Source organism: Sylvia atricapilla, chromosome 2 (genome assembly GCF_009819655.1).
Source record: "Sylvia atricapilla isolate bSylAtr1 chromosome 2, bSylAtr1.pri, whole genome shotgun sequence".
Taxonomy (NCBI): Eukaryota; Metazoa; Chordata; class Aves; order Passeriformes; family Sylviidae; genus Sylvia; species Sylvia atricapilla.
The window spans coordinates 66,119,470-66,145,638 of record NC_089141.1 but is presented as its reverse complement, the minus strand read 5'-3'; the positions used below and the strand labels follow the sequence as shown (position 1 = coordinate 66,145,638).

The 26,169-nt window shown below is 34.8% G+C and overlaps 1 protein-coding gene across 16 annotated transcripts in view; it reads left to right on the top strand.

Moving 5' to 3' along the window:
* The window catches only part of MYCBP2 (MYC binding protein 2), a 174,257-nt gene that overhangs the window by 105,007 nt on the left and 43,081 nt on the right, over positions 1 to 26,169 (top strand). For 6 of the 16 annotated variants that reach the window (XM_066313400.1, XM_066313404.1, XM_066313406.1 and 3 more), the window contains 12 exons: positions 1,891 to 1,943; positions 2,627 to 2,799; positions 3,030 to 3,174; positions 5,060 to 5,272; positions 7,689 to 7,744; positions 8,200 to 8,315; positions 10,408 to 10,505; positions 14,580 to 14,696; positions 15,460 to 15,600; positions 21,528 to 21,602; positions 23,712 to 23,936; positions 24,843 to 24,975. In XM_066313400.1, the coding sequence (XP_066169497.1) occupies positions 1,891 to 1,943; positions 2,627 to 2,799; positions 3,030 to 3,174; positions 5,060 to 5,272; positions 7,689 to 7,744; positions 8,200 to 8,315; positions 10,408 to 10,505; positions 14,580 to 14,696; positions 15,460 to 15,600; positions 21,528 to 21,602; positions 23,712 to 23,936; positions 24,843 to 24,975 (1,545 nt within the window). The remainder of the gene's footprint in view (positions 1 to 1,890; positions 1,944 to 2,626; positions 2,800 to 3,029; positions 3,175 to 5,059; positions 5,273 to 7,688; positions 7,745 to 8,199; positions 8,316 to 10,407; positions 10,506 to 14,579; positions 14,697 to 15,459; positions 15,601 to 21,527; positions 21,603 to 23,711; positions 23,937 to 24,842; positions 24,976 to 26,169) is intronic. The other 10 variants (XM_066313401.1, XM_066313415.1, XM_066313405.1 and 7 more) reach the window with 9 other exon arrangements.

Below are 26,169 nucleotides of genomic sequence, written 5' to 3'. Positions count from 1 at the left end.
TACTTTGTGCTTCTTATTGGGAGCTTTTTATGTTTGTTCTGCTTAAATGCCTAAAACAAGAAGGGTGACACATAGATTAGCTTTTTGCTATCCCGTAGAAATTTGAAATAAAATGTGTAGTTAAGTTACCTATGCAGTCACAGCTGCATATAAAAGTGGTTGTGTATGATCTGCACGAGAGGAGGGGTAGGTGCTCGCCTCTGAGGAGTTTCCTGATTACTGATCTAATGACAGTTGATTTGTCTGACTCTTTATCTAACATTAGCTCAAAAATTTCCACCAAATATGTTAATGTTGCTGGTAAGATTACAGTGCTTGTGCTGTATAAGTGTATTGTTTCTCTACAAGACCACTGGACCTTCTGAGTAAACAAAACTGGTGAATTATAGTCAACAGTGGTAGTATTTGCAAATGGAAACTACTGTGTAGCCTTTTAAAGTGATTTTCAGTTGTGTGTAATTTTGCTTTGAGTGTTTTGCCTGGTATTGCAGAAAAACACTGGCAGAAAAAGAGGTAAAGCTGTGGTTTTCTAGTGCAACATTTAAATGCCTTAGTATCAGATTTTTTTCTTTTTCTGCATCCTAGGTTATCTATCTTCTACCTTTTGCTGCAAGTGAAATGGTTCTTTAATGCTGTCATTCATAATCTGCAGAGCCCTGTCATCTTACATGTGGGAGAATGTCCCTTAGAATAATAGAAGCAGTAATCATGTAAAAGTCTTTGTTGTAGTGCATACACACAGCAGGGCCCTTTTTAGTCGACTTTTCATACTTGGTTATAATTTCTACAGTTTTTAGTAATTGCTGTAGTGACTATATTCAGTGTACAAGTAGTCGAATACTTGTGTGAATATTCCTCTAGAAATACTAGGAAGAAAAGTGTTTTGAGGGACCTAACCTAAAATAGATTAAACCTTTTTTGCTCCAAAGGAAGATGGACAAGGAGGTGATTTCTTCACGTGTTAGGAAAACTATTTTCAGAGTTACACCCAAATACTGTTCATGTTATCATGTTCAAAAGGTTGGTTTTCCTTCTTGCCAGTTCAAGATTTAAATTTAGGATACTTCTTCCCAAGAGAAATCTAGTCTATGACCAAGATCTGACTTACACAGCAGTGTGAAGTTTGTTGATGCATTTAACATAATTATATTCTTAATTGTATCAAATTCGGTAGAAGTTTATTTCTGAGGGCAACTTTTAGATCTCTTTATTTCTTTGAATTTTGAAAAATTGCCTTGGGACTTGATATTTATTATTTATCTTCTGACTAGTAGAATTGCCTGGCATGTTTTTAAAAGAGAGTAGAAATATGGTAACCTTATCTGTTTCACTCTTCTGTTAAAAGACTACTTGGAAATTCTGGTCACTCTGGACTCAGACTTTTGAGTTGTATTTGTGAGAAGGAAATGCTGTGTAATAGTATGTATTTGAGTTTTGTGTTTTAGGAGGAATCATAATTTATAAAATAGTGCAGAGTTTATCAGGTTTTCAAATAATTTTACAAAGGTAAGCTCTTAAAAGGGGGCAGCTGTTGCATACTTAGAGATACTGCTTCCCAGAAACTATCTTGACCTCGAAATCTTTCTGAAAGTATCTAGTCACATCCAAAGACTTTCCATACATACTGTTTTGGAGATAAAAAGATAAGCACTGAATTTTTAGTCCTCTGTAACTTCCGTTGTTCTTTTGTGTGAGTACTGGCACTGAACTACACAATAGATGTTTACCATGTAATTTGAAAATATTCGTATCTCAACTGCTGATTGAACAGTATGACCCATCATTATGCAAACTTGAAATTTGTAATATAAAAGTCTTCCCAAAACAGAATTGAATCTCATATTCTGTAATATGTAGATAATTGCCAATATAACTGTTACATTTTTCCAGCAGGTAGTGAGTTTGAAGAGGATCTTGAGATACTTGAAGAGGCTGCCTTACAGGTATGCTGCAGGTTTTTATCAATTGCAATGTACTCCAAGCACATAATTGCATTAATTTTTTCTGACTGCTACAGAGAAAAATAATTTATAAGGTTTTTATAGTAGAATGGAATCCAGCTTATTATGTAGCAGTTTAAGAAAATAATACAGACTTTTAGTATTTACATGAAATAATGTTTTTGATGAATCTGCTTGGAAAAAAATGCATACTATGTCACATAGGACATTAGATGACCAAATATTTAAAAGTATCTGTTTGGCTGAAGTTGCAGTATTTGACAAGTTTTAAATGTTACCAAAATCAGTCTTTTACATGTCTTTTGTAATTAGAGAAATAAAATCACTTCTTCAGCAAGCAGCGATGTTAATCAAGTCCCAAATAATATGATTGCAGTTGTTCTGGTTTGCTGATGGCCTTTTATTTAGTGCAGTGAGAGCTAATGCTGAATCTCCCTTAACATAAGGTTATTTAACCTCTTTTGGCATAATTATTGTTTAATAGACTGAGATGGCTTTTTTTAAAGATTTTATCAGGTAAGTTTATTCTTCTTGAATGGCTTTAAATGCCCAAAATGTTTGTACCAATTGTGTCACTTTATGGGTAAATGTCAACATGTTACTGAAAAGCTGTTCTGTGTCTCTCTTTTCATCCCCAACCTCTGCCAAAAAAAAAAAAAAAAAAGGTGTGCAAATCTCACTCAGGCATTCTTGGGAAAGGCTTGGCACTATCTCACTCACCAACCATATTGGAAGCTCTTGAGGGAAGTCTTCCACTGCAGGTACAAAGCAACGAGCAGTCCTTTCTGGAGGATTTTATTGCTTGTGTACCAGGATCAAGTGGTGGACGACTTGCAAGGTAAAACTGCTTGTCCTTTTAACTGGCTCTGGAAGTGTCACAGTTATTTTAAATATTAATTAAATAAAACTATTTGGCAATGTTGTTTCTATTAATATATAGTTAAAACCATGTAGGCATTTAGATGTTCTCTGTCCTTTCTTAGCTCTATGTCACATTTGTACAGAGTAAGAGTCTGTCTTTTGGAGCCTGTAAAAGATTTTAATGTTTGGGGGTTTTCTTTGCTGTAGGTGGTTGCAGCCTGATTCATATGCTGATCCTCAAAAAACATCATTGATTTTGAATAAGGATGACATCCGATGTGGTTGGCCAACTGTCATTACAGTACAAACAAAAGACCAATATGGAGATGTTGTTCATGTTCCTAATATGAAGGTAATTATTATAATCTTGGCTGTCCTGTTTCATCTTGCTGTCTTTTGGTTTTAATTATAGATATTCCACAGAATATTCCTGTATAGGACAGGAAGTGGCATTCATAAACTCATTGTAGTCAGACTTTCTTACCTCTAAGTCCACAAAACTGCCGAATTCTGTATTATGCCAGCACCATTTCATGCAATTCATAACTTGCCTGTAGTGAACTGTGCATGTGTAGGTGCTTAAATAATCAGTCATAAGTGAGGTTTGATGTTGATGATGTATATAAGTGACATGAATCCATTTTTTAATTTGTAAGTCAGGAAATATGTTACTATAAACCATGTCATTTTCTGTTATAAACCGTAGACTTCGTCATGGGAAAAAAGAATCAGAAGTACATTGATGAACGACTTTACAGTTACTTTATTTTAGACTAGAACAATAATCTTCCATTTTCTCTTTCTAGAACTTTTAGAAATTATGAAGGTTAAGAGCTATATTTATTATTATTATTGGAAGTTCCTGTAGTCCTTGCAGTTAACAACAACTGGCAAGGACTGGTGTTCCTGTATTTGCCTTCAGCCTCTTCAGTTAACCAATGTTTTTCAGTACTGGCAAGGAGGTGTTCTTGACAGCCTCAGTTAGAGTTAGAAGAATTTTGTGCATTTTGGTGTAAAAACTACGTGGAATGGATACAAGTGGGCTGCTTGGTTTGAAGTAGTGAAGCAATGCAAACAATCACAAAATGATTTTCATGTAGTTTTAATAAATTAGGTTACTTCTGTGTTTTAAAACCCACTACTACTGCGGAGTAGTTGGATTTGTTCAAGCCCACAGGTAGATGAAATTTCTTTTACAAAGGCATGATTCCGGTGATAAAAGCTCCCAAATCTGTTCTTTGTATATGATGTAACAATTGAGAGTTTTCTTACAGTGAGCTGTAAACCTAATAATGAACAGCAGTTCCACAGCAGTAGCACAAGATTCAGCTTAGTCACAAACACTGCTTGAGTGAAAATTTTGTGATTGCTGACGTAAATTAGAGACAGAACAAATACAAAACTCTCAGTAGTGATTTTATCCTATCAGTCAGGAAAAGGATATGTCAAAATATCAAAATTATTGCTGGTTTTACTATTTAATTTCTGTTTGCAAATATATTAAAGTGACAAAAATCTTTATTCAATTTAATCATTCTTCTGGACTCATTTGGTGTGCAATGCAATGATGTAACTTCTGGTAAATTAAGTCAAATTTTGATTAATCAGTGTGTGAAAACTGCAGTATTTAAGCATCTGTACCTTATTGCAGATTTAGGATGAGTAACACATAAACATATTTTCCAGGTAGTCTGTCTGTCTTCCTCAGAAAATAGTGTACAGCTAACTGTTCCCTGCACTAATGGAGAGCGGTGGTACCCCTGGGGGAAAAAGTCAGGATATGCATCGAAGAGCACGATATAAATGTACTGTGCTGGTGCGAGGTGGCAGAGCCAGCCAGGATCCAACCTGGCCATTGCTGATCCAGATCTAGTGGCCATGGTGATCCACTCTGAAATCTGGGCACTCAACTGGAGGGCTCTCTTTCTACTTCTTTGCGCTTTCCTGTTGTAGGAAAACTTCCCTAGGCATACCAGACTGTGTGCTGCTTCCCAGAGAGTGCTCTGGGATTGGCAGAACTGACACCAGCCTGTGCTGATGGTGTGCTGAGTCAGTTGGGTGCTTCTTTCCAAGGTGCTCTGCTTGGCTTTGCTGATTAAGTGTAGATACACTGGGTTTTGACACAGCTGGATTTACAAGAAGTGCTCTAAGCACTTTGTCACTGCATTGCATCAAATTTAAAAGAATGTCTGTGTTCTCTCACTAAATCATATTGCCTCTTCCACATCTTATTGCAGGTAGAAGTCAAAGCTATTCCTGTTTCTCAGAAAAAAACATCTTTGCAACAAGAACAAGTCAAAAAGGTGCAGCGGATACCAGGGAGTCCTTCAACAGCTGTTTCCCCCAGTAGTGATATGACCTTTGGAGGACTTCCTTCACCAAAGCTTGATTCCTCCTATGAGCCAATGATAGTAAAAGAAGCTCGGTATATTGCCATAACCATGATGAAGGTAATTTACTGTAATTTTGGCAATATAACTATAGAATTCAGCATTCAAAGTTTGTAAAGATATGCAACAGAGAAGAAAAAAAATGTATATTTACTTTTGGTCCCAATCTGAAAATATATTCAATGCGAATTACTTTGATTATATGTTAGTTCAATAAAATACATCAAGAGGGCCAATTGCTTAAACTCTAAAGCAGTTAGATGGGATTAGCATTAAAAAGGAAAGTTGTCTTTGATTTTGATTAGACAGATTAACAAATTATTCTGAGTCACTCAGGAGAAATAAAAACAGATATTGAAATGGTGAAAGGAAAGTTAAACCAGTGTATTTATTTATATGGAGTTGAGGTTTTGCAGTGGATATATATTTAAAACTAGAATAGGTGAACAGAGGAAAAGATAAGATCTCAGCATAGCAAAAAAAGGCATACACATGCATTGATACATGAATCATTTGTTAAGCAGCATCTGATGAAATGAGCCACTGTTAAATGGATCAACCCAGACATTGCCAGAAACAGTTTTTAAAGTAGTGAAAACTGAGCAGCTAGTGTTGATTTGATTGAGTATATTATGGTACATACAGTAAATTTACATATGTGTACCATACTGACCCAGTTAAGAGATGTGACATGTTGTTGTACAACTAACAGTTGCACAGTGTAATGAGACAGGATTAGCCAGGAGGGCAGAGAAGGATAATACTTAGCGTAATCAGTATGGATTTGTTGTGGAGGCAGAACCAGCAAACTAGCACCTTTTAGAGGGTACAAGGGGGGTTTTTTGCAAAGGATGGTGCTGCAGTAGCTGTGTGTAAATAGTGCAGCTGGGTACTGAATAGTGTCTTAATAGATCAATGAAAGAACTGTTAAATCAATGTAGTATACAACAGATGGTTTAAGAACTTGCTATATTGTGTGCATATCAAGGTGTGATCTGGGCATTTTTATTTGGGCTACTACAAGTATCACTACTTGGTTTGATGCTTCTTTTAAAAGTGACTTGAGGGGAGGCAGAAATATGTTTTTTATTCCAGGTTGGGGCTTAGATGATATTTTTGATAGCCACAGTCCACAGGTACCTGTTTCTGCTTTTCCAGTTATAAGTGTCAAATCTGCCCACACAACTCTTAGGGTGGCGTACCTTGTAATGCATGAGATGCTCTGGGGTAAATTACAGTGGTGCAAGTGTAGGGTGTTCAAAAACTCTTTTGTAGATTTGATGGAGTGAGGAATGCTTAATATCAGCTAGTTAATATGGAATCATTTTTTAATTGAAAGAAGGCTAAGGGAAAATGAAAATGGAGGGATGCATTTTAAATCCTCTTAGTACATAATAACAGAATGACTCTTCATAAAGATTAAAGTAAAAAGACACCAAGGTTAAGTTAAAAAAGCATCTCTCTTGTTGAAACATGCTTGATTTCCATATTTAGTGCTCTTCAAGAGAATCTTCCCAAGGTTCCTTTCAAGTTAAGTCTTTTCCATCCAAACCTATGAATTCAAGGCATTGTAAATATTCTGCTCTATTTCCCTGGCTGCATAATTAAGAACACTCATTTCAGTGTAAAATGCAGATGTCCTCTGATATTTTCATCTTATATCAGCCTGTACATTGTATCAGTACTTGATACAAACACCTAAATACGATTATAAAATGTAATTTCTCACTTCATAAAAAAATATTTATAATAAATTATTACATGTTTGGGGGACTGATAACCAAAACTATATCCTTATATAGGGACCTAAAATTACTGATCTGCAAATATGTTCAGAGGTTCTTAATCCTACCTTTTGCTGGTTTTGACTTAACAAGGAAATCTGGTAACTCAGCAACTATTGCTGCCCAGAAAGATTCTTGCTGAGGGACTTTGTGCACTTCTAGGACTACACCTGTTTTCTTATGTGGCTTTTCAGAGCACAAGACACTATGGAGGTGAACCAGGTCTTTTTTTGTAGTGGAAGTTAATGGAAGTATACTCTCAATGTTAAGGGAATTTCATCTTCACTTGGAGTAGAAAGAAACAGAAATTTCATTGATAAAGCCCCGTAGCTGGTTTGCAGGTTTTACCTGCAACATACTTGCTTTCTTATATTCTAGTGGTCTTCATTACACTGTCTGGATTCAAAAGGGTTTTATACAAGTCAGATTTGAAGAGACAAGGTTTTGTTGTTAGCAGCAGCAATCTTTCTTAGCTAAATAAAGGCTGTTAAATGAGACAGTGAAGGTACTCTTTCATGTGTGCATATATATTTCTGTGTTTTGAAATTTGTTTCTGATTCCCTGATCAATGCTTCTGGGGTGTGTAAAGTAGATTGATGTGTTCTTTAAGAAAATACTCTGCTTTCTTTTATTCAAGACAGTGGTATAACTGATAACTGTTTGTTTTATGTTTGAATTGAATCTCTTTATAGGCATATGAAAATTACTCTTTTGAAGAACTACGTTTTGCTTCACCAACACCAAAGAGGTAAACATTAAAAAAAATTCTCTTGGATAGGGACTTAAATAAACGTGTCCTGATACTTCTGCTTATACCCAGATTCCCAAGTGTGACTAGCAGGTAATTGTTTCTGAAGGTAGAAACAGAGAAGTCAAGTATCATGTTTTCTTATATGTAGCAATTTTATTTAAAATCTTTTTTTTCTTAATTGTTTTAATGTTGTTTCCTTATTTGCATTAGCTACTCTCTGAATGTGTTATTTTATCAATTTGATATAAATAAATGTGGAATAGAGGATTATATTTTCATAGTAAATGATAGGAGGTTAGTATATTGGAAAAGGAAAAATACATTTATATGATCTGCTAGAAAAAAAGTAGTTTCCAAATTAAACCTTATGCTAACATTATATGTTTATGGCATATATTATGTCCAAAAAGACACTAACTGTTAGTGATTTTAATTGTCTTGTTTATGCCTAGACCCAGTGAAAACATGTTGATCAGAGTCAATAACGATGGTACATACTGTGCAAACTGGACTCCTGGAGCTGTTGGTCTCTATACCATTCATGTTACCATAGATGGCATTGAAATAGGTACTTAATTTTCACTATATTTAAGCATAAACTTAAATTATTTCCACTTTGTATTTGTACTGACACATTTATGTTTTGATGCTCATAAGGTTTAATATTACAGTTCATAGCAAAACTTATTTGTCAAGTTTTCATTCAGAAGCCTTCTAGTTAAATCACTACTTTGTCAGAAGAAAAAAACCCACACTCTGAAATAGGAATATGTGTTGCAAATCATGTATTTATAATGTGGTTAGACTACCAGATTAACAGACTCTCTCTCAGCTCTCAGTGTTGAAAAAAGAATGTCTTGTTTCAGCTGAGAGTGACAGAGAAGTATAGTTAAAGGGAAAAAAAATCCAGCCCAACCCTGAAGAACTTAAAGAAAGGCAAAATTGTTCCTGACGATGCTGAAATATGTACTGTCATTTGTTTTGGAAAATTGAGGAAGTGGGTCTTAACTGAGACTCTATCTGAACTCTTAATTATTTGTATTAATTTTTAAATGCTTTTAGTGCATTCCTTGCTGGAAATCTTCTAGTTATCTTGCCAGTCTTGGGGGCTGCACTATGAGGTACTACAGCATGGTGGGAAGTGTGCCCCTCCAAAAATATTCCATATCTTGAATGCTCTCATGTTAGCCTTACTGGTGATATGGTGAAGATGGCAGTGGAAACACTGACAGTGTTGTAGCTGGACCCACATCTGATAAGAGGGTTTGGGTGAGGTCACAAGCACCAGCAGTTCCTCTTTCCCAGTACTGACCAGCACCTTTAGTAAACACATAGTGATATTCCTAAATACAAGTACACATAATTCACACAGAAATGGAATGGGATTTGGTATTATGTGTTAACTACAGAGGATAAGAGACATAAAGTATTATTAATGGTTATCTGTATTCCTCAGACAGAGGAACATTTGCCTTCATAGGAGCCTGCAATGCACTCAGTTGTATTTTTTTCCAGTGTGTCATCTCTGGAGCAAGCTTGACACTGTAGTTTGAATCAGCTGCTATTATACTTTTACACAGATTCTACCATCCTCAAGCAGTGTGTAGGGTGAACTTTTAGAAACAATAAATGTAGCTCTTAACCTTCATTATTAAACAGGTATGAGTATGCTCTTAATACTTAGCTGTGCTGTATTTCTGCAATGGGACTTTCTGACTCAATCATTTTATTAGACTATGCCCTCTGAAACTTTCATGTCCCTATGCTTGACCCATAATTCTGTCGGCTTTGACTGGGTAAGTACTAGTAACAGTTCCTCTTTGTTTCAAACCTTTTATGTTCTTGATGCTTCTGTTAGATTTCTTCTGTTACTGCCATGCTTGCTTATAGGTGTTAGTAAAACCAACAGTTGTATTGCTAGGTCTGTATGCTTCTTTTCAAGATGTTCTTCAGAGAGTCACTCTGAAATGAAACAAAGGCCGAAAAACTATCTACTGTTGCAGTTTGCTTTTAACGCTGATTGTTGAGGCAGTTTCCCTGAAAGTTATTACTCAGGGGTATATTCATCTATTACTTCAATTTTTGTGTGTTTCCTCACACATATTTACATGTATTTTTCTTCACAAACAAGAATGTCACTTTCCATTGCCTTCAGGTTTTATAACATCATTGGTAATTAAATATACCAATTCTTTATATTATAGGCCTTTCCTGGTTGTATAACATGGCTTTTCAGGCTCTTACATCTACATCTCACATGTAACAATTAGCTTCTGTAGTAGCATAAGCTACTGCTTCTCCAGAAGCTTTCACTTGCACCTCTCAAACATTACACTCTGTGTTGACCGTTTCTTGAAACATAACCCTACAGGCAAATTAGGATACAAAATTGCCTGGTAGTGCTTCGTACATACACTGTGATAGATATCTAACAACAGCATGAAACTACATCTCTGTAAATTTCCACATATGAAAATAGAAATGTTCAAAAATTAATAACCTAGAACCATGAAGCCAATGGCCAAGTGTTGATTTTCGCAGACAAGTAAGTGGTTATTTTGTTTATTCTAAGTTGTAGCACAGATAAACTGTAGTTACTTTTTAACAGTTATATCCCCTTATATTTATCTTTTTTAAACTTAGTCTTTGTTTGCTTATAGATGCTGGACTAGAAGTGAAAGTAAAAGATCCTCCAAAAGGAATGATACCTCCTGGAACCCAACTTATTAAACCAAAAGCAGAGCCTCAGCCAAACAAGGTTTGGAGAACTCAAAAAAACCCCAAAACAGATACTTATGTTTGGGTGGGACTTTATTGTTGTTTGATATATAGTTTATCACATAATAGTGCTGCAGACTTAAAGATATTTGCAGATCACTTTAACATGCTGAATGAAATGAAATTAATATACTGGATAAAATGAAATAAATTCATTTCATTTTCTTTTTGTACATGAATTCATAAAACTGTTACAAGCTCTACAGAAACTACTTTTGCCTTGGCTTGTCACACAAACATTAACTAGCTATTATTAATGCCACAGAAAAAAATTAGCACTATTATTAGTTCTATTTCTTATATATCATACTATGAAATTAATTGTGCATGAAATTTTACAAAGATTCTGTTTTGTCTTAAACATCTTTAGTCAGTATAAAATCCATAAACAGTTTCTTTAGTATATTTTCTCTCCTTAGAGAGTGGCATGATTGTTTTTTAAAGGTATCTTTTCTGTAGCTTTTGGCATCCCCATTTCACTGTATCATTCTACCCTGAAGGACTAAAGTGGACACAGTAAAGCAAGTAAGCTGGAATGGGCAGCAGTGATATGAAGAAAAGGTCCAGATGAGGGAACTATCTTGCATTTCCTCTTAGATGCAAAGGAAGGGATATTAAATGAGGTGTTGATTTTGTTGGCAGGTTTTGGGGGGGGGGGGTTTGTGGACAAAACCTGTATTAAAAGATGTGGAATTCTGAAATACCACAGTGATGCTTCCTGTCCTACTGGAAATGGGAAGGTGATTAAGAAATACATGGTTACAAAAAGGATCAGGTTTCTGGCAACTTCTTACCTATGCAGTGCATCCTGATTTTTTTTTTCCTAGACTTCAGGATAATCCAAAGACAGTAACTTTGTTGTATGGGCCCCAAGTCTTAAAAATGCATTCAGCATCTTCTGCTAACAACAAGACACTTTTTCCTTGCAGCCATGCCTCAGATTAAAAAGAATAAATGTACTTTTAGTTTCAATGCAACATTTACCCCTCACTGTCTCTTATTTTTGTTTTGTCAAGAAGCTTTTTTAAGACTTTCTCCCTTGTCTTGGAAGGAAGACTTCCTGGTTTGTTCATTATCTTAATTAGAACTCCCAATTCCTACTAAGAGAGATTTAGCTCATGCAACTTAATGATACCTCCACCCAAGCTGATCGTCATATGTCTGTTTTGCTGTCCCCAACAAGTTGAGAGAATCTAGTTTGATATGAGATTAATTGCTGAACAGAAGTTCTGTTTTTCTTTTCAATTATCACAATGGAAATTAAGGTGACTTGCTCATGCATGACAAACTGTAGTCAAAAAAACAAAGTACTTGACAGAAGTCAGTCCTCTGCTCTTCTGAGATGTTATATAGTGTTTAATCCTCTCCTTGTGTTGTTCTGTGTGCATTTCTTGTGTCTCATTTCTTGTTCCAAGTTTTAGTCTCTTTGAAAAAGGAGCCATCTTTGTCCTGTAAATAGTGTCTGTAGAGCCTGCTGAAAAATTAAACTAGACCTTTCATGATAAATCATTTAATCAGTCAGCTTTCTTTTGTGTCATAATAAGTCACATAACAAACCAGGATAATTCTTTGTATATCAACAGCAGTATTGTAAGAAATACAGCAAGGTAATAATTGTACTGTGCTCCATATTTCTGAAACCAAGAATGCAGACAGTCCAATATACCAAATCATGTTTTGCTGAGAAAAAGGGTTTAGTTGAGCTCTAAATGCTTCTTCGTCATCTTTGTCAGCCTGAAATTTCAAAGTTGTAACCAAAGGGCACTAACAGTGCATTCTCAGTGGTGATCTGTTCTCAACTAGAAACACCAAAATATTTTCATTGAGCCACTGGAACATTCCAGTTTTGTAGCCAAACCTTACTTAAATTGCATCTAAAAATGGGTACTGTGTTATGATTTTATGTGTGTATTTTTCATTCTGTTACTTGAAGTCAAATGAAAAATCTGAAGGAGACTGGGATAGTGATCTGTATACAACCTGGGGTATATGACCCATAAGAATTGCTGCCTCCTTATTAACTGCAAAGCTTAAATTAACTAACTTGCAGGAAACTTCATTCCACATCCTGTTGAGGAAAACATTATTTTTCAAGCTATGTAAACCATCTAGAAGAAAATGGACCTAATTTAGTTGAACTTGAAGGTGCAAGACTGGTACCAGAATGACTGGTCGCTAGCATGTTTTGGTGTTTTCTACCATCCTGACACAACAAGTAGTTACTTTTGATTGCAACATTGATTACAAAACCAAAAGACAACCACCAAACCCAAAAGCTCTGGGCTGGGGGTGTTTTTTCTCACCTCTTTGTAGAAGATCAACCCCCTTACATCCCAGCCAGCACTGCTTTCCTGTTGTGTGATGTGTACCTCTTTGCAGATTCATCAGATAAAAAAGCATGGCAACCCAGCTCTTGAAAACTGCTAGAGACAATGTACATCCTAATTGCTAAGCCTTTCTGCCTTAGTCAGTTCTTTGGTTGGAATCCGATTTGTGTATGCTCCATGGAAGAACTGCTGTGGAGGTGTTACAGAGTTACACAACCACTGTGCTATGCAGAAATCTTCCTAGCAAAGAGGCTCTGTACCAAAAAGAAGACATGATAAATTTTATCATGGTCAGAAATGAGCATAAAAGAACTCCTAATCTGTTTTTTTTACTGTACTGACTGTCAGTGGATCTGATCCTTAAGCAATTTCTAGTTATAGGTTGAAGTTTTTTATTAACTAGTTAGGTTAGCTGTTGCAAAAAGGAAGAAGGCTCTTTCCAGACCTTACAGACCTGTGCCTACTCAAAATCTGGAATGTGAGATTTTTGTCTAAATTAAAGTTTTAAATCGAATTCCTCCAAACTGTCATAATGATTTTCTGAAGTAACATGATGCAAGGACCCCTAATTTGCAAGACTTGGTTTCGGCTTGCCTGTATTCGGAATGCTGCCTGCAGTAATTCAGCTTTATACTTTTACAAGGACCTTGAAAGTCTTGCTGTTTTGTCTGTTGCGAGATTCTAAGTATTATGAGTAAGAGGACTGTTAATAAACAAAACATTGCACATTTTGGAGTAATTTCTGTATGAAATCCTTTACATTCTTCTGGTCTTGGGGTCTTGTTTGTTTTATATTCTGTTTTTTTAAATTAGCCTCAGAATAAGTATAATTTCTTAAATAATTTCTTTAGGGGAAAAAAGGTTAATGCACTTAGCTGTTACCTTTCATTGTGTATCACTGAGTTTGTTCCTTACACATCATTCTGTGCTTTATGTTGGTAAAGATTAAATCCATATTTCAATTGATACTTCTATCCCTTTTACCTGTGGAGTTTGATAATAACCTTCCAAGAAAATGGTCTTACACTATATGGATAAAAAATATGTATCTCTGGTTTTAAGAGACCAATAGGGTGGCTTGCATTTCTTCTCTATGGGACAGGTGCCTGATAATGTTTGAATGGTAAAAAATGATATAGTGAATAACAAGTAGGAGATTTTGGGGTGCTGTAGTAAGTCCAGAGGAGCCTCTGCTGTAACCTTCCTGTGCAAAACAGAAGAAACTATTGAAATAGCTATTTGAAAGATAAAGAAGTAGAAAGATAATTTTATTTAAAAGGTTAGTTAAACTCTGTAGCTAAGGAAATTATCCAAATTTTGGTTAAAAAAAGCTGACTAAAGAGAATACTACAGTAGCATAGCTGAAAGATGGTAATCCCAGGCTGATCAGATAGGAGAAATAATAAATTTGAAAATGCAAATCTGGTGAAAGTTTCAGCAACAAATGAAATGTGTGTGTTAAAATTATTGTAGGGTATAACAGAACTATTTCCAAGTCAATGCATGCTTACAGTACAGGGGTTTTTTTGGAACATTCTAATTTTATTGATTGTAGTAAAAAAGTGTAGTTATACACAGCAGCCATGGGAAACTAGCAACAAACTGTAACTCTTAAGACTGCTGTCTTGTCACTGGCATTTCAGAATCTGTTAAACCTATTTCTTTTTACTCTGAGAGCTCTGTTCCAATTTTTTTTCTTCCTTACTGTCTTTCTTTGCTTCTCTTAGGTTCGCAAATTTGTGGCCAAGGACAGTGCAGGGCTTCGTATCCGTAGCCACCCTTCCCTTCAGAGTGAGCAAATAGGCATAGTGAAAGTCAATGGATCCATCACTTTCATTGACGAGGTAATAATCAATAAGACATTTCTGTTGAAAATTGGGCTAAGATGTGAAGGTAATTCATGCAAATAATGGGGTTTTTTCCATGTTTAGATGTTGACGTATACAACTTAAGACCATAAATTGCAAAAATCTAAATTTACTAATTTAGTTTTTCAAACTGTCATTTCTTATAATTTACTTACCTCAAGACCTGCGTAACAAATATTTGAGACTGATACAAGGAAAGAAAATTTCTAGAGTTTATCTTACAATAATCCCTCGTAAGATTTAACTTTTCACTCTTTTAACTTTTTATTTCAACTCTACACAAAAATTCAAATGTAGATGTCCTGATCTGAAAGATCAGTAGTAGTCTAGTGTGTTAGACTACTATGCATGTGTTTTTCTTACCACATAACATCATATGCAAGGAATATTTTTGCGATTTACCAAGTCATACCAGCAATGGAAAAATGGGAAGTGTGGAATTTATAAAGCTTATAAAGGCTTGACTTTTTTTCCTCTTTTATTTCAAAGCAATTCTTATTACTGCATGATCTGATTTAAATTTATCCTCACAGCTTGACTTATAAAAAGATATGCTTTCCCTATTGCTTTGGAATTCTGATTTTGTCAATATTCCTCTTTATCTCTACTTATGTTGTATCAGCATTGTAAAGATCATTGCTTCTTTGCTGCTATTGTCTGCCTGAAGTCTGTTAATCCTTGCTAGCTACAGAACAGTTACAGGAGGGCATGGCTCGTTCTTGTTGCTTGTTTCCCATAGATCCACAATGATGATGGTGTTTGGCTGAGGCTGAATGATGAAACAATAAAGAAGTATGTTCCTAACATGAATGGTTACACTGAAGCCTGGTGTCTGTCTTTTAACCAGCATCTTGGCAAGAGCCTTCTGGTACCTGTTGACGTAAGTAAAAGGTGCCTTTGAAAAATATCCAAAAGTACACTCTATCCTCATTACAAGACTTTCTTTAATTAAGGCTGCAAAAAGTCCTGAGGTAAATGATACTTTAATTATCAAATACAACCTTCTACGTGTTTGCATTTTGGAGGGCTGCTGTGTAATGAGGGTGGAGTGTAGAAAAGTATGAGACTTTTTACGTTCAAGTCTCTTCTCCTGGAAGAGAAAGAGAAGTGCAGGGACTGCTCTAACAAAAGCAGAGTAGTATTAGATTGTGGTCTGCACCAGGGTGTTTCTTATGCTAGATAGCACTGTCTGTGAACTGGTCCACTGGTGCTGTGATTTCAGAAGAGGCTCACAGGCTACAGTGAATCAATGTAATTGATGCTTTTTATAAAAAAACAGCCAAGCAGACAAAAAGTTCTTTAGGCTCTGGGGGTTTTTTTCTGGATGTTTCATGTGAATTTTATACCTGAATCCTTAAGTTGTCACTTCATTCAAAGAATCCCAGAGCTTCAAGACAAACATTGAATTTGCAATAAGAGTAAAAAATTTCAAATAATTTATTTGAATAACTTTAATGGTGATCATCATCACTACAGTTGAAAGGTTACACCTTTTCTGGAAGTGAATTATGCTTTTTTGAAAAATATGAAAGACAAAACAGGAAAAGCTGTATTAGCTAAACCAATGTTTCTCAAAAGATTGATGAAAGTGCGGGCTTTTCGGGCTTATCTGTTTTCATGCATTCCCTGAGTGGGCAGTTTTCTTCTTCTGGGCACAATGTGAGAATCATATCTAATTGATACTGCTATTTAGATCTGATTTGTCATCTTATCTGAGTGAGCTGCTGCTGCAGTTGAAGATAGTTGAGAAATTTTTAATTAAATTAAACACAGTAATATCATGCTGCTCATGTATTTTGGTTGTAGAAGAAATGAGATATTCCCAGTTCCTGTGAAATTGGGCTATTTGCTAGTAGCTAAATATGGAAATTCATAATACCCTGTGGCTGTTCTACCAAACACTGTTACATGATGTGAATAGGTCTTCTTGTCTACAAATTATTTGTTGATATATTTCTATTTGTAGATTTCTTTCAATAGAATCCTTATTGAGGAAGTTATTTTAATTTTGCATTTGGGAAGCAAATTATTTCTGTACTCAGAAATCAGTCACTCGAATATGCCTGTCATCACAGTGTTTTTCAGTCTGTTGTGGAATATATGAAAACATGGAAAAAATTAGGCTTCATTCGAAACTTTGCCTGTATTTTTTTGCCTTAGGAATTGGTAACCATTAGAAAATTGCTGTATTATACCTCCATGAAATATTAATATTTCTGTGCAGTAGTTGAATTTTACCAGTTCACCCATGGTAAAAGTGAATTAATCTTGACTAAGTAACTAACTTCAATAAGTATTGTATTACTAGATGGATATTATAGTCTGGTAGATTTTTCTTAGTTATGTGGGGTTTTTTGTTTTGTTTGTTTGTTTTTGTTTTTTTTTAGTTTAGTTATCTTCATTACCTTTTTGCTTACTGAAAAGAACATTTTTTGAGCTCAGCAGTTGTCTGTGGATAGCATGAACCTACTGGTTGGCATATTTCATACAGCGCTGGTATACATGTAGTTCTGAGGAAGAGCATATGCTGTGCTCCTTGAGAGAAGGCTGAAAAGAAATGTCTCCCATGAATAACTGAACATTCAATCTTGGCAATATAATTTTGTGAATTCAAATTGCCTGTGTGTGAGTAAGGAAGCCAGGTACAACCAAATGTGAAAAACCACATTCAGTATTCAAACATGTCATTCTTTGTGTCTGTAAAGTTCAGATAAAAGATTATCTCTTGGTTTTGGGGTTTTTTTAACACTCTTGTGAGTTAGTTCCGTTACTATTTAGACTATTAGGAGCTGTTAGGAATGCTTAATTTTCTTTTAGGTAGCCAGTCATATGGCTTGTCTGACACAAGTTAAAAGTCATGTGCTTTCTTAACTTTTGCTCTGTAAGTGACAGCAAACACAGCAAAAGGATTATGAAAGTAACTCTTAAAACAATGGAGGCATGTGCAAGAAATGTGTTTTGAGCTACTTTCAGAAAAGTTTCTTTGCATAGCTGTTACTTTGAGATTTTTAAGAGGACTTACATCCTGAAACTATTTGATTTCATTATTATTCAGTAAATAAGCAGTAAGATTTGTAAGTCTTTACAGCATGCTAATCAAGCATATACTGCTTTATTACTAGATACTTCCTTTGCACAGATACTGTTTTCTTGGTAGGAAGTTGTAAAAACTTTTTCATGTGATTACAATGTTGAAAATATTTCAAACTATACTTTTTTTCTCTGAATTGTCCCAAAAAAAGGACTGTTCGTAGGTTGTCAAATTTGACTTCTGCAGTCCTCCAGAGAGGGATGACTTATGTCAAAAAAGGATGTTGAACTGAGTAAAAATTACTAAAGTTTTGTTAGATTAAATTGTGATAGAATTCATATCTGCTCAGTCCTGTTGATTTGGGTAGTTGAATGACATGATGAGCAGAATGCAGTAAAAAAAATTGTGATTGTGCAAGGTTTTTTGGAGCCAAGCTGTTCAACCAGTTTTGGCTTAAAAAGAAGACTGGAGAAAGTATCTTTTTTGACTGAAAATGCAGAGGGAAAATCAAATGCCTGAGTTAGGCCATGTATTCCCTGTTCAAATAAATGTCACATTTACTTCGAATAGACTCCATTTTCTATTCAACTCTGTTTAGTGTGCAGACTTGTCATCTCCAATTGCATTGCTTTGTCATGTTTAAATAGACTTTTTATAATCAATACCTTAAGTAAATAAAATTTCTTACATATTTTGGAAAATATGTAAAAAAATTTTAAAAGTTTGTTATTCTGTTTCTTCACTGTATTATGGAACAGTGAGCAGATGAAAAACAGTAGAGGTTCTGGGGAGTGTTAATTGTGACCTCTTTTTGTCTTTATGTATATTTTGTATCTGCATTTTATGTATGTATATTAGTATTAACTAGGTATTTTATGATAAAGCAAACACTGAATATTGTGGATCTCATAAATGGAGTTCCTATATTTTTATCAGAGCTGTTATATTTGAAGATAAAAGATCATAGGAAAGGAGAGGTCCATGGTAGTTACCAGTATTTTATTTATTTGAGCTGTGGTCATTTACCTTCTTAGAAAGTCTTCAGCTCTTCTTCTGTTGCTCATGTCCTTTCACAAGGAACTGCTTTACAGCCCCTGATCTGAAATTGTGCATCCAATTCATTGTAGATAATATAATTATGAGATTGTGAATTTAATTGTAATTTTGGATAAACTGTTTCCATCCCTGGTAGTTATTTTTCCTTCTGTCTTACGGTGTTCAGATACCTGTTCTTGGAAAAAACTTGTAAAGTTCTTTATGCAGACAATTATTCATGCTTACACACAGTACATGATAGAAAGGTACATATAATACAAAAGGGTGCACACTAGGAAAAAATAGAAATGTATCTTGGTCAAGCTCTGGAAGTTGTCTTTTAAAAAAATCACATTCTGGTTAAGTTCTCATTACTTCACTTTAAATTTAAAACTTTGTAAGAAGGAATATTATACCCTGATGTCCAGCTACAATATTACATTCCCCAGCCAGCACAGGCAATCAAGGATTGAGAAACTGCACATTTTTCAAACCATTATTGCAATGGCAGAAAGAATCAAAATTAGTATGTAGGCTCCAGTGCTTGGTCACAGAACCTCAGAAAGCTGAATGTTCACTTGAAACACTGAAGGGCATTCACAAAAGATTTTTACAGTTGTTTTAAGCACGATGGCAAGCAATTGGAGAGTAAGACTATGTTGGAAAAAACATTAAGATGGCTGTTTAAGAGCAGTCCTTTTAGAAAACAATAACTGAGGTTTTAAATACTTCCTCATGGTTCAATGATTTTTTGTGGCAAAACTATTTTTTTTTAATCTCTGAAACTTAGAATTTATTGGGGAATGTGTGAATTTCTAAAATTAGTTTTAGGTCTTGGAAGGTAAAGTCTTGAAGGAAAGCATTAACTAAATCTACATGTGGTAGCATAAGGGCTAAATTAAAAGCTCCTATACAGTGGTTTCTTCAGAATGAAAACTTAGTTCTCAAACAGATGCCTGATCTATTCTTCTAAACTGCATTACAGTGTTATAATAGCCAGAAAGTTCTGAAGCTCCCAGAGCAAAGGAGAGCTTCTAGTCTGATCTTCTTGGTGTTTCTAAATCAGCATGGTCCCACTTCACTGCTTTACTTGTATGTTTTATACATAGGACTCTATGATACAGAAAAAGATATCTTTGAAATGATACCTAAATATTTAAGGTGTGGATAGTCTGTGTTTCTCAGTGGAAGTCCATCAGAAAAAAGGACATATGCTGCAAAGTAATGGAATCAGACAGTTTAAGTAGGTTGGATGCCTGTATGGGAGTACACTCATTAGGCACAATGTAGGCTTTTTATAGTTGCCACAGTTTCCTGCCAAATTGATGAGCCTTTATTTTGCTCATCTTCCTGTCTAACACCCTCCCCACCTTCCCCAGTGCCCAAGAGCATATATCACTAAACATTGCTACCTCCTTCAGTTGTGGGTAAAGGTACTCAATTCTGAAGAAATGCTAGTGTTGTGATAATTTCCCTCTTTGTCATAATGGCAGATAATTTGTATTATTGAAATCTGATGTTCACAAGCAGTATATAGTAGATGATTTGCTTCTATCATGTAATAAAAGTGTAGATTTACTTTTAACATGTTAGTGCTTTTCCAAGAAATATAAATGTAGCACGTCAAGGATGTCTTGTACTTGTTTCTGCCTGAAGGGATTTACTATCTTAGCTGCTGTTAAATTTTGATTTAATGTCAAAATAAGCATGGATTTCATTTGGTTCCCATATCAGGATGGGATAGGGAATTAGATTTTGATACTTCTGTTCATAGAGATGAAATGGGTACTTTGTCGAAGGGATTCCATCATAAATACCATAAATATGATTATTAGTACTGCTAGGTGTATACTATTCTTTCAATTGATAGAAACAGTGAAAATTTCTTTGAAATGGTTAGGAACTAGCTTATGAAGAAAAGATGGCTTCTTTTTCAGGTTTTCCAGTGATTAAAAAATGCTGTCCTCACTGTTTTGTGGGAGGAAAAATTAAACAGAACAACAGTGCTGATTTCTATAGTGTGATCAGTTGGTTATAAAATCAGTGGTGTCTCTCTGGAAGCTGTATTTGGTTTATGATTATTCATAACAAACTAGTTAATGCATAGTATGTTTTCCAAAACTAATGAAATCTTAGCAATTGTTCTCCATATAGGGCTGAAACTTTGGCTCTGGTAAAAAGTACAATTTTGATGTGCAAACTGGTGGAATCATTCTGTACAAGTGAACTCTTTTCAGTAACAGCAAGCTTAGCCCTTCTACATCTCCTTGGTTCTGACTGGGTGACTAAAATTCTGTGTGCACTTGTCCTGCACTGGTTGAAATCATCTTTCAGAACAGGAGACAGTCTCGCTAGAAAACTGGTTTTGTGGTGGGATCAGCTACCATTTCTGTGTAACAGATATATGAGATTTTTCTGTTCTTCTATAAAGCATGAAGTCTCAAGCTTTATAAGAGATGTCTGGCTCTTAATTTCAGTAAATGGCATGACACACTACATCCATTTTGAGCTTTTGACATACTAAACTGTTTCTGTGTAATGGATGATTTGCCATGGTGAGCAATGGATCCAGGTGACTTGATTAGGAAAACAAAACTTTCCCCTTTTGCAAATCATTCTACCAGCAAATTTACTTGAGGAGAAAGTTTGCATTATAGTACCTTGAGCTTCTTCCTCCAATATTTCTTTGTTCCCATTTCTTTGTTGATATATGTCTTTTTTTTTCAAACTCTGTTGCTCAGAATGTCTTTAATGCTAGCCAAGGAGTAAGGGATTTGGACTTTTTTTCATGGACTTCCAAAGCTTTACCCCCTAAGGTGAGTTAAATCTCAGGAACAGTCACACTCTATCTCATGTTTTCAGAATGCACCTTATGACTCAACTTTATGCTAAATATTCTTTGAAGTCTGTTTTACTGTGAATTATTTTTGTAGGAAATAGCAGATTTGCATTCGGTGCTGTATCTGTGTCTCCTTCTTCTAAAATGAGAAAAAATTACCAGGGCAGATTATTGAAGTTTTATTAATGCATGAGTAGCACTTTCCTTTTTTAACAAACCAGATTAGAAATTCAGAGAGATGACCTAGTAACGTAACAAAGCCTTTCATTCTCCCTGAGAGTAGAATTTACTGGTAATTTTTTACTTTTTTGGAGGCTCCAAATAAAGTTGCAGCATCTAATAAGATATTTCTATGAGTAAAGCTACAGATACGTAATAAATACTCTGCCCATTCTTAATGCTTTTTAAAAATTATTTAATTCTAGGAACAAGATATATTATGTACAGTTAAGGTATTTAAATTGACTGTAGAAGTGTTTGCCTGAATATCAGTTCTGTAATGTTTTGAGATGGATTTTTTTTTTGTATGAACTTTGTTATGATGATAATGTTGTGTACATTTTGGTTTAGAGATTTTAAAACTTGTTTGTCCACTGATTGTTTTTCCCCAGGGTAGCAGATTTTATTATGTCAAGATCTAAACTGTGTTTAAATTCTTTTTTTTTTTTTTTCTCGAACCAGTTTACTTCAGCTTGCATTAACTTGCTTTGTAAGTTACATATTTACATAACAGTATCATTTTTGTATAAAGGCTTCTTGAAAAAACTGCTGTATTAGTCTGGACACAGTGCACTGTCTTACATACCAAAAAAATCTGAAAACGTGATAATTAAAGAGATTAGAGAAAACTGCATTCATTTAAAAGCAAATAATATAACCAGAAGTTTCACTTAAATCTGACAGAAAAAAGTATTATTTGTCACAGCAGGAAGTGAACTCCTCAAAGGTGTTTTTATGGGAGATTGTCAAGGCAGAAAGTATCAGCATATTGAGAAGAAATTAAATTTAGAGAAATCAGATTAATAAACAAACACTAAAGAAAATAGGGTACAACCTGTAACATCCATAATAAAAAGGTTTTAAATGCTCTTGGTATCTAACTGACAGACCACTAGTAAAGATTTTTATGCTGCTTCCAAAGAGCATCTCCTGTTGCTGAATAAAATAGACTGAATGAGGTGAACCATTGGCTTCATCCACTAGGACATTATGTAGTTTGTAACTTTCAGATGTTCCTTTAAAAACACCTCTGACTTTCAGAATAACAGAACTTGCTCCTGCTTCTTACTTGCTTTCTTCTGAAATAAATCCACATTTGTTACTGCCATCCCTCGTACTTTTTTGTACAAAAGCCCTTCAGTTAAGCTGTTGCTGGCTGAAGAATCTATGCTAATTTTTTTCTTCTTTTAGCAACTACCACTTTTTTGGTAGGAAATTCAAAGTGTTTTCTTACTTCAGGTTTGGATATATATTTCATCAGTACGAGGTGAAATGAATTTGCAGACCCTTTTTTATTGTCATTGTGGAAACAATAAGTACACACTATTACTTACATGTGCATTTAAAAGTCTATGGTATTGCTGTTCCTCTTCGTCATAATTTTGCCTTGACTCTAAATTAACAATATATTCTAAATATGAAATCAAAATAATAAGCATGTCATATGGAGAGAGACAATGTTGAAACTCCCTTTCCATAGCCCCAGACTTTAACAAAATTTCACAAATAGAGTAGGATTAATGAATGTGTATGCTGAGAAATGTCAGTGAGGGTGAAGGTTTAGTGAAAGCAGTTACATTAATTAATTTGTATCTAATGTTAGATGTGAGCTATTATTTTTATATAAATAGTTACATTTATAGCACTTTTGCTTTAAGAGTAATGTCAGAAGTAATTCAACTAATGTGCAATTTAGTAGTAGTTAGTTGTTCAGCACTGCACACTAAAATTAGCAATGTAACTAGGATCTCGTTTAGCTTTGAAATTTACCTTTTGTAGTCTTGAAGTAAGTATTTCTTATCTCAGTAGTTTGAAAATGGTATTAATAGGTTTTATTCTGTTCTGCCCTTTTCTTTTAATTTCTCAGGAATCTAGGTCTAGTGCTGATGATTTTTTCAAAGACCTAAATTCACACTGCCCACAGGAAGCAGTGATGCAAGAACAAGACATGCCATTCCTTCGAGGTGGACCTGGAGTGTACAAGGTAGTGAAGACTGGCCCATCAGGTCACAACATCAGAAGCTGCCCTAACCTTAGAGGTATCCCAATTGGAATGTTAGTTCTGGGAAACAAAGTCAAGGCAGTGGGCGAGGTATGGATCCTTGTAGCTTCAGTTCATGTCTTCATAGATACCAGTATATAACAGTAGTAACCGCAACAAAAGAATCTGCCTCTCTACAGGTTTGCTTTTCCCCTGCTCATCATAAATACTGGCCTTTGGACTTGGTTTATATTATAAGTACTAATGTGTCTTCTGCCTTTTTGCACTGATTGGAATAATGTTAAAATTGCACTGCAGTTTTGTGTGCTTGCTGATGTATTTCTGTTACAGTATTCCTTACAATATTGTGTTTCTTGATCTACTTACTTCTTTGTCCTATTCTTTGAAAGAATTCTGTTTCACTGACAAAATGTTTTCCTAGGACCTAACCATTTAAAAAATTCCTGTCTCTCTGTACTGATTTTATTATTAATTTGTTTAGTTGCTGAACTATTGTTATTGTTCTGGGTTGTCCAGTTGTGGTGTTTTATGCTTAAGAAGGGCTTAAGGATGAAGTGTGTCATGCTATTTCCTAAATATAATATCAGAACAAAATTAATACTCATAAAAACCTTTCATGTATATCTTGGTATTATAACGCTCCTATTGCCACCATCTATTAGAGGGTTTATCTTTGTGACTATTTCCCTCAAGTTTTTATTTAGGTTTATGTGGATTTTCTGAAGCTTTGGTGTTGGTGTTTTGCTTCTTTCTGAACATAAATGGGTCTAAAATTTTTGGAATTACTCCTTAATGTAAATGTGCCATAAATAGATTTGGTACTTCAGTCTGCCTCAGCCTGTGGCCTTAATTTAAGAAACTTTTTTTTAACATTTAATTTGTAATAGACAGATTGAAATTTAATGTGTTTTCCAGATACTATAAGTAGTTGCTGAATCATGCTACTGAATTATTTGAGAAGTCAATAAATTTTGCTTTTTTATGTGTGTGCATCAGGTGACTAATTCAGAAGGTACGTGGGTGCAAATGGATAAGAACAGCATGGTAGAGTTCTGTGAAAGTGATGAAGGCGAGGCATGGTCATTAGCTAGAGACAGAGGTGGAAACCAGTACCTCCGACATGAAGATGGCAAGTGGTTGTTTTATTTTTTTAAATTAACTTAGTAAAAAATAAGCAGTCTAAACAGGACAAATAAAGAAGGATCTGAGTTTTGAACAGGTATAACATTTACTTATGCATTTTCATTTGAGTTGTTACACAGTTGGACTTAAAAGTTGTTTATAAGCATTCTTTAAATGATTTTTTTAAAAACAGTTAAAATATTTGTGTATGATTTCTTCTGTACCAGTTATGGTTATGGACAATAATTTTAACCATATTTTTTTCTTTTGCCTCTGGGGTTAATTTTTATGCATCTGTTTTCTGAAAGGTGTCTTCATGAAAACCTTTGACCTTAGCAGTCGTATCCTGCTTGTGTTTTTAGGTCACACTTATTGTCAGCCTCTTATTTGTTCATTTGAACAGACTCTGCCATTTTTCTGGTTTTGACATTTGCTGAAATTCATTTCACACATAGATGCTCTAGCAATTATCAATGCATTACTGTATTAGAACAAATCAGGTCCTTGCTAATACAGAAATATTTTCTGTAGACTGTTGCAGCTTGACTCTCAGGCATAAAGCCTTCTGCAAAGAAGGGCAATGATGAAGAGTTTTTCATTAAATATATAAATGTTTACATAATACTCCAAACACTTTGTTAGAAGTCATAGCTTTTCCATTTTAGTTGTATCCGATAGCGTCAAGTTCTCAGGTGCTTGAAGAGCCCGAGTAGATTCCAGAAACTAAATAATTGTGAATTGGAACAGTACCTTATGGTTGAAAGTACATGTATTCTTAATAGGGTTGTTAATTTCATTATTTTCTATTTTTATACAGGGTTGTTTGCTTTTCCAGTAGAAAATAATTTCTCTGAAATTAATAAATTAAGCAGTATGCAAAAATTGCCATTCCAGAGTGCTTACTTTGGGAAATAAATTTAAGTAACTTGGCAGTATTTGGCATTTTTAAGTAGTCTTTTCATCTTCAGTAAGTGAGCTATCATTTCATATTGTCTTAAATTTCTCGGAGTACGTGTGTACTCTAAGAAAGAATTCACTAATCACAAAGACTTTAAACGAGACCCTTGTTTGAAGGTTTATCTTCAGATTCTTGATCCTCACACACTGTCACTGAAGGATATCTTTGAAATAGCATTGCTCTCACAGAAAAAGAAATGCCAGCTTCAGGCTTTGAGGGCAAAACTCTGTGCTAGGATTTCTG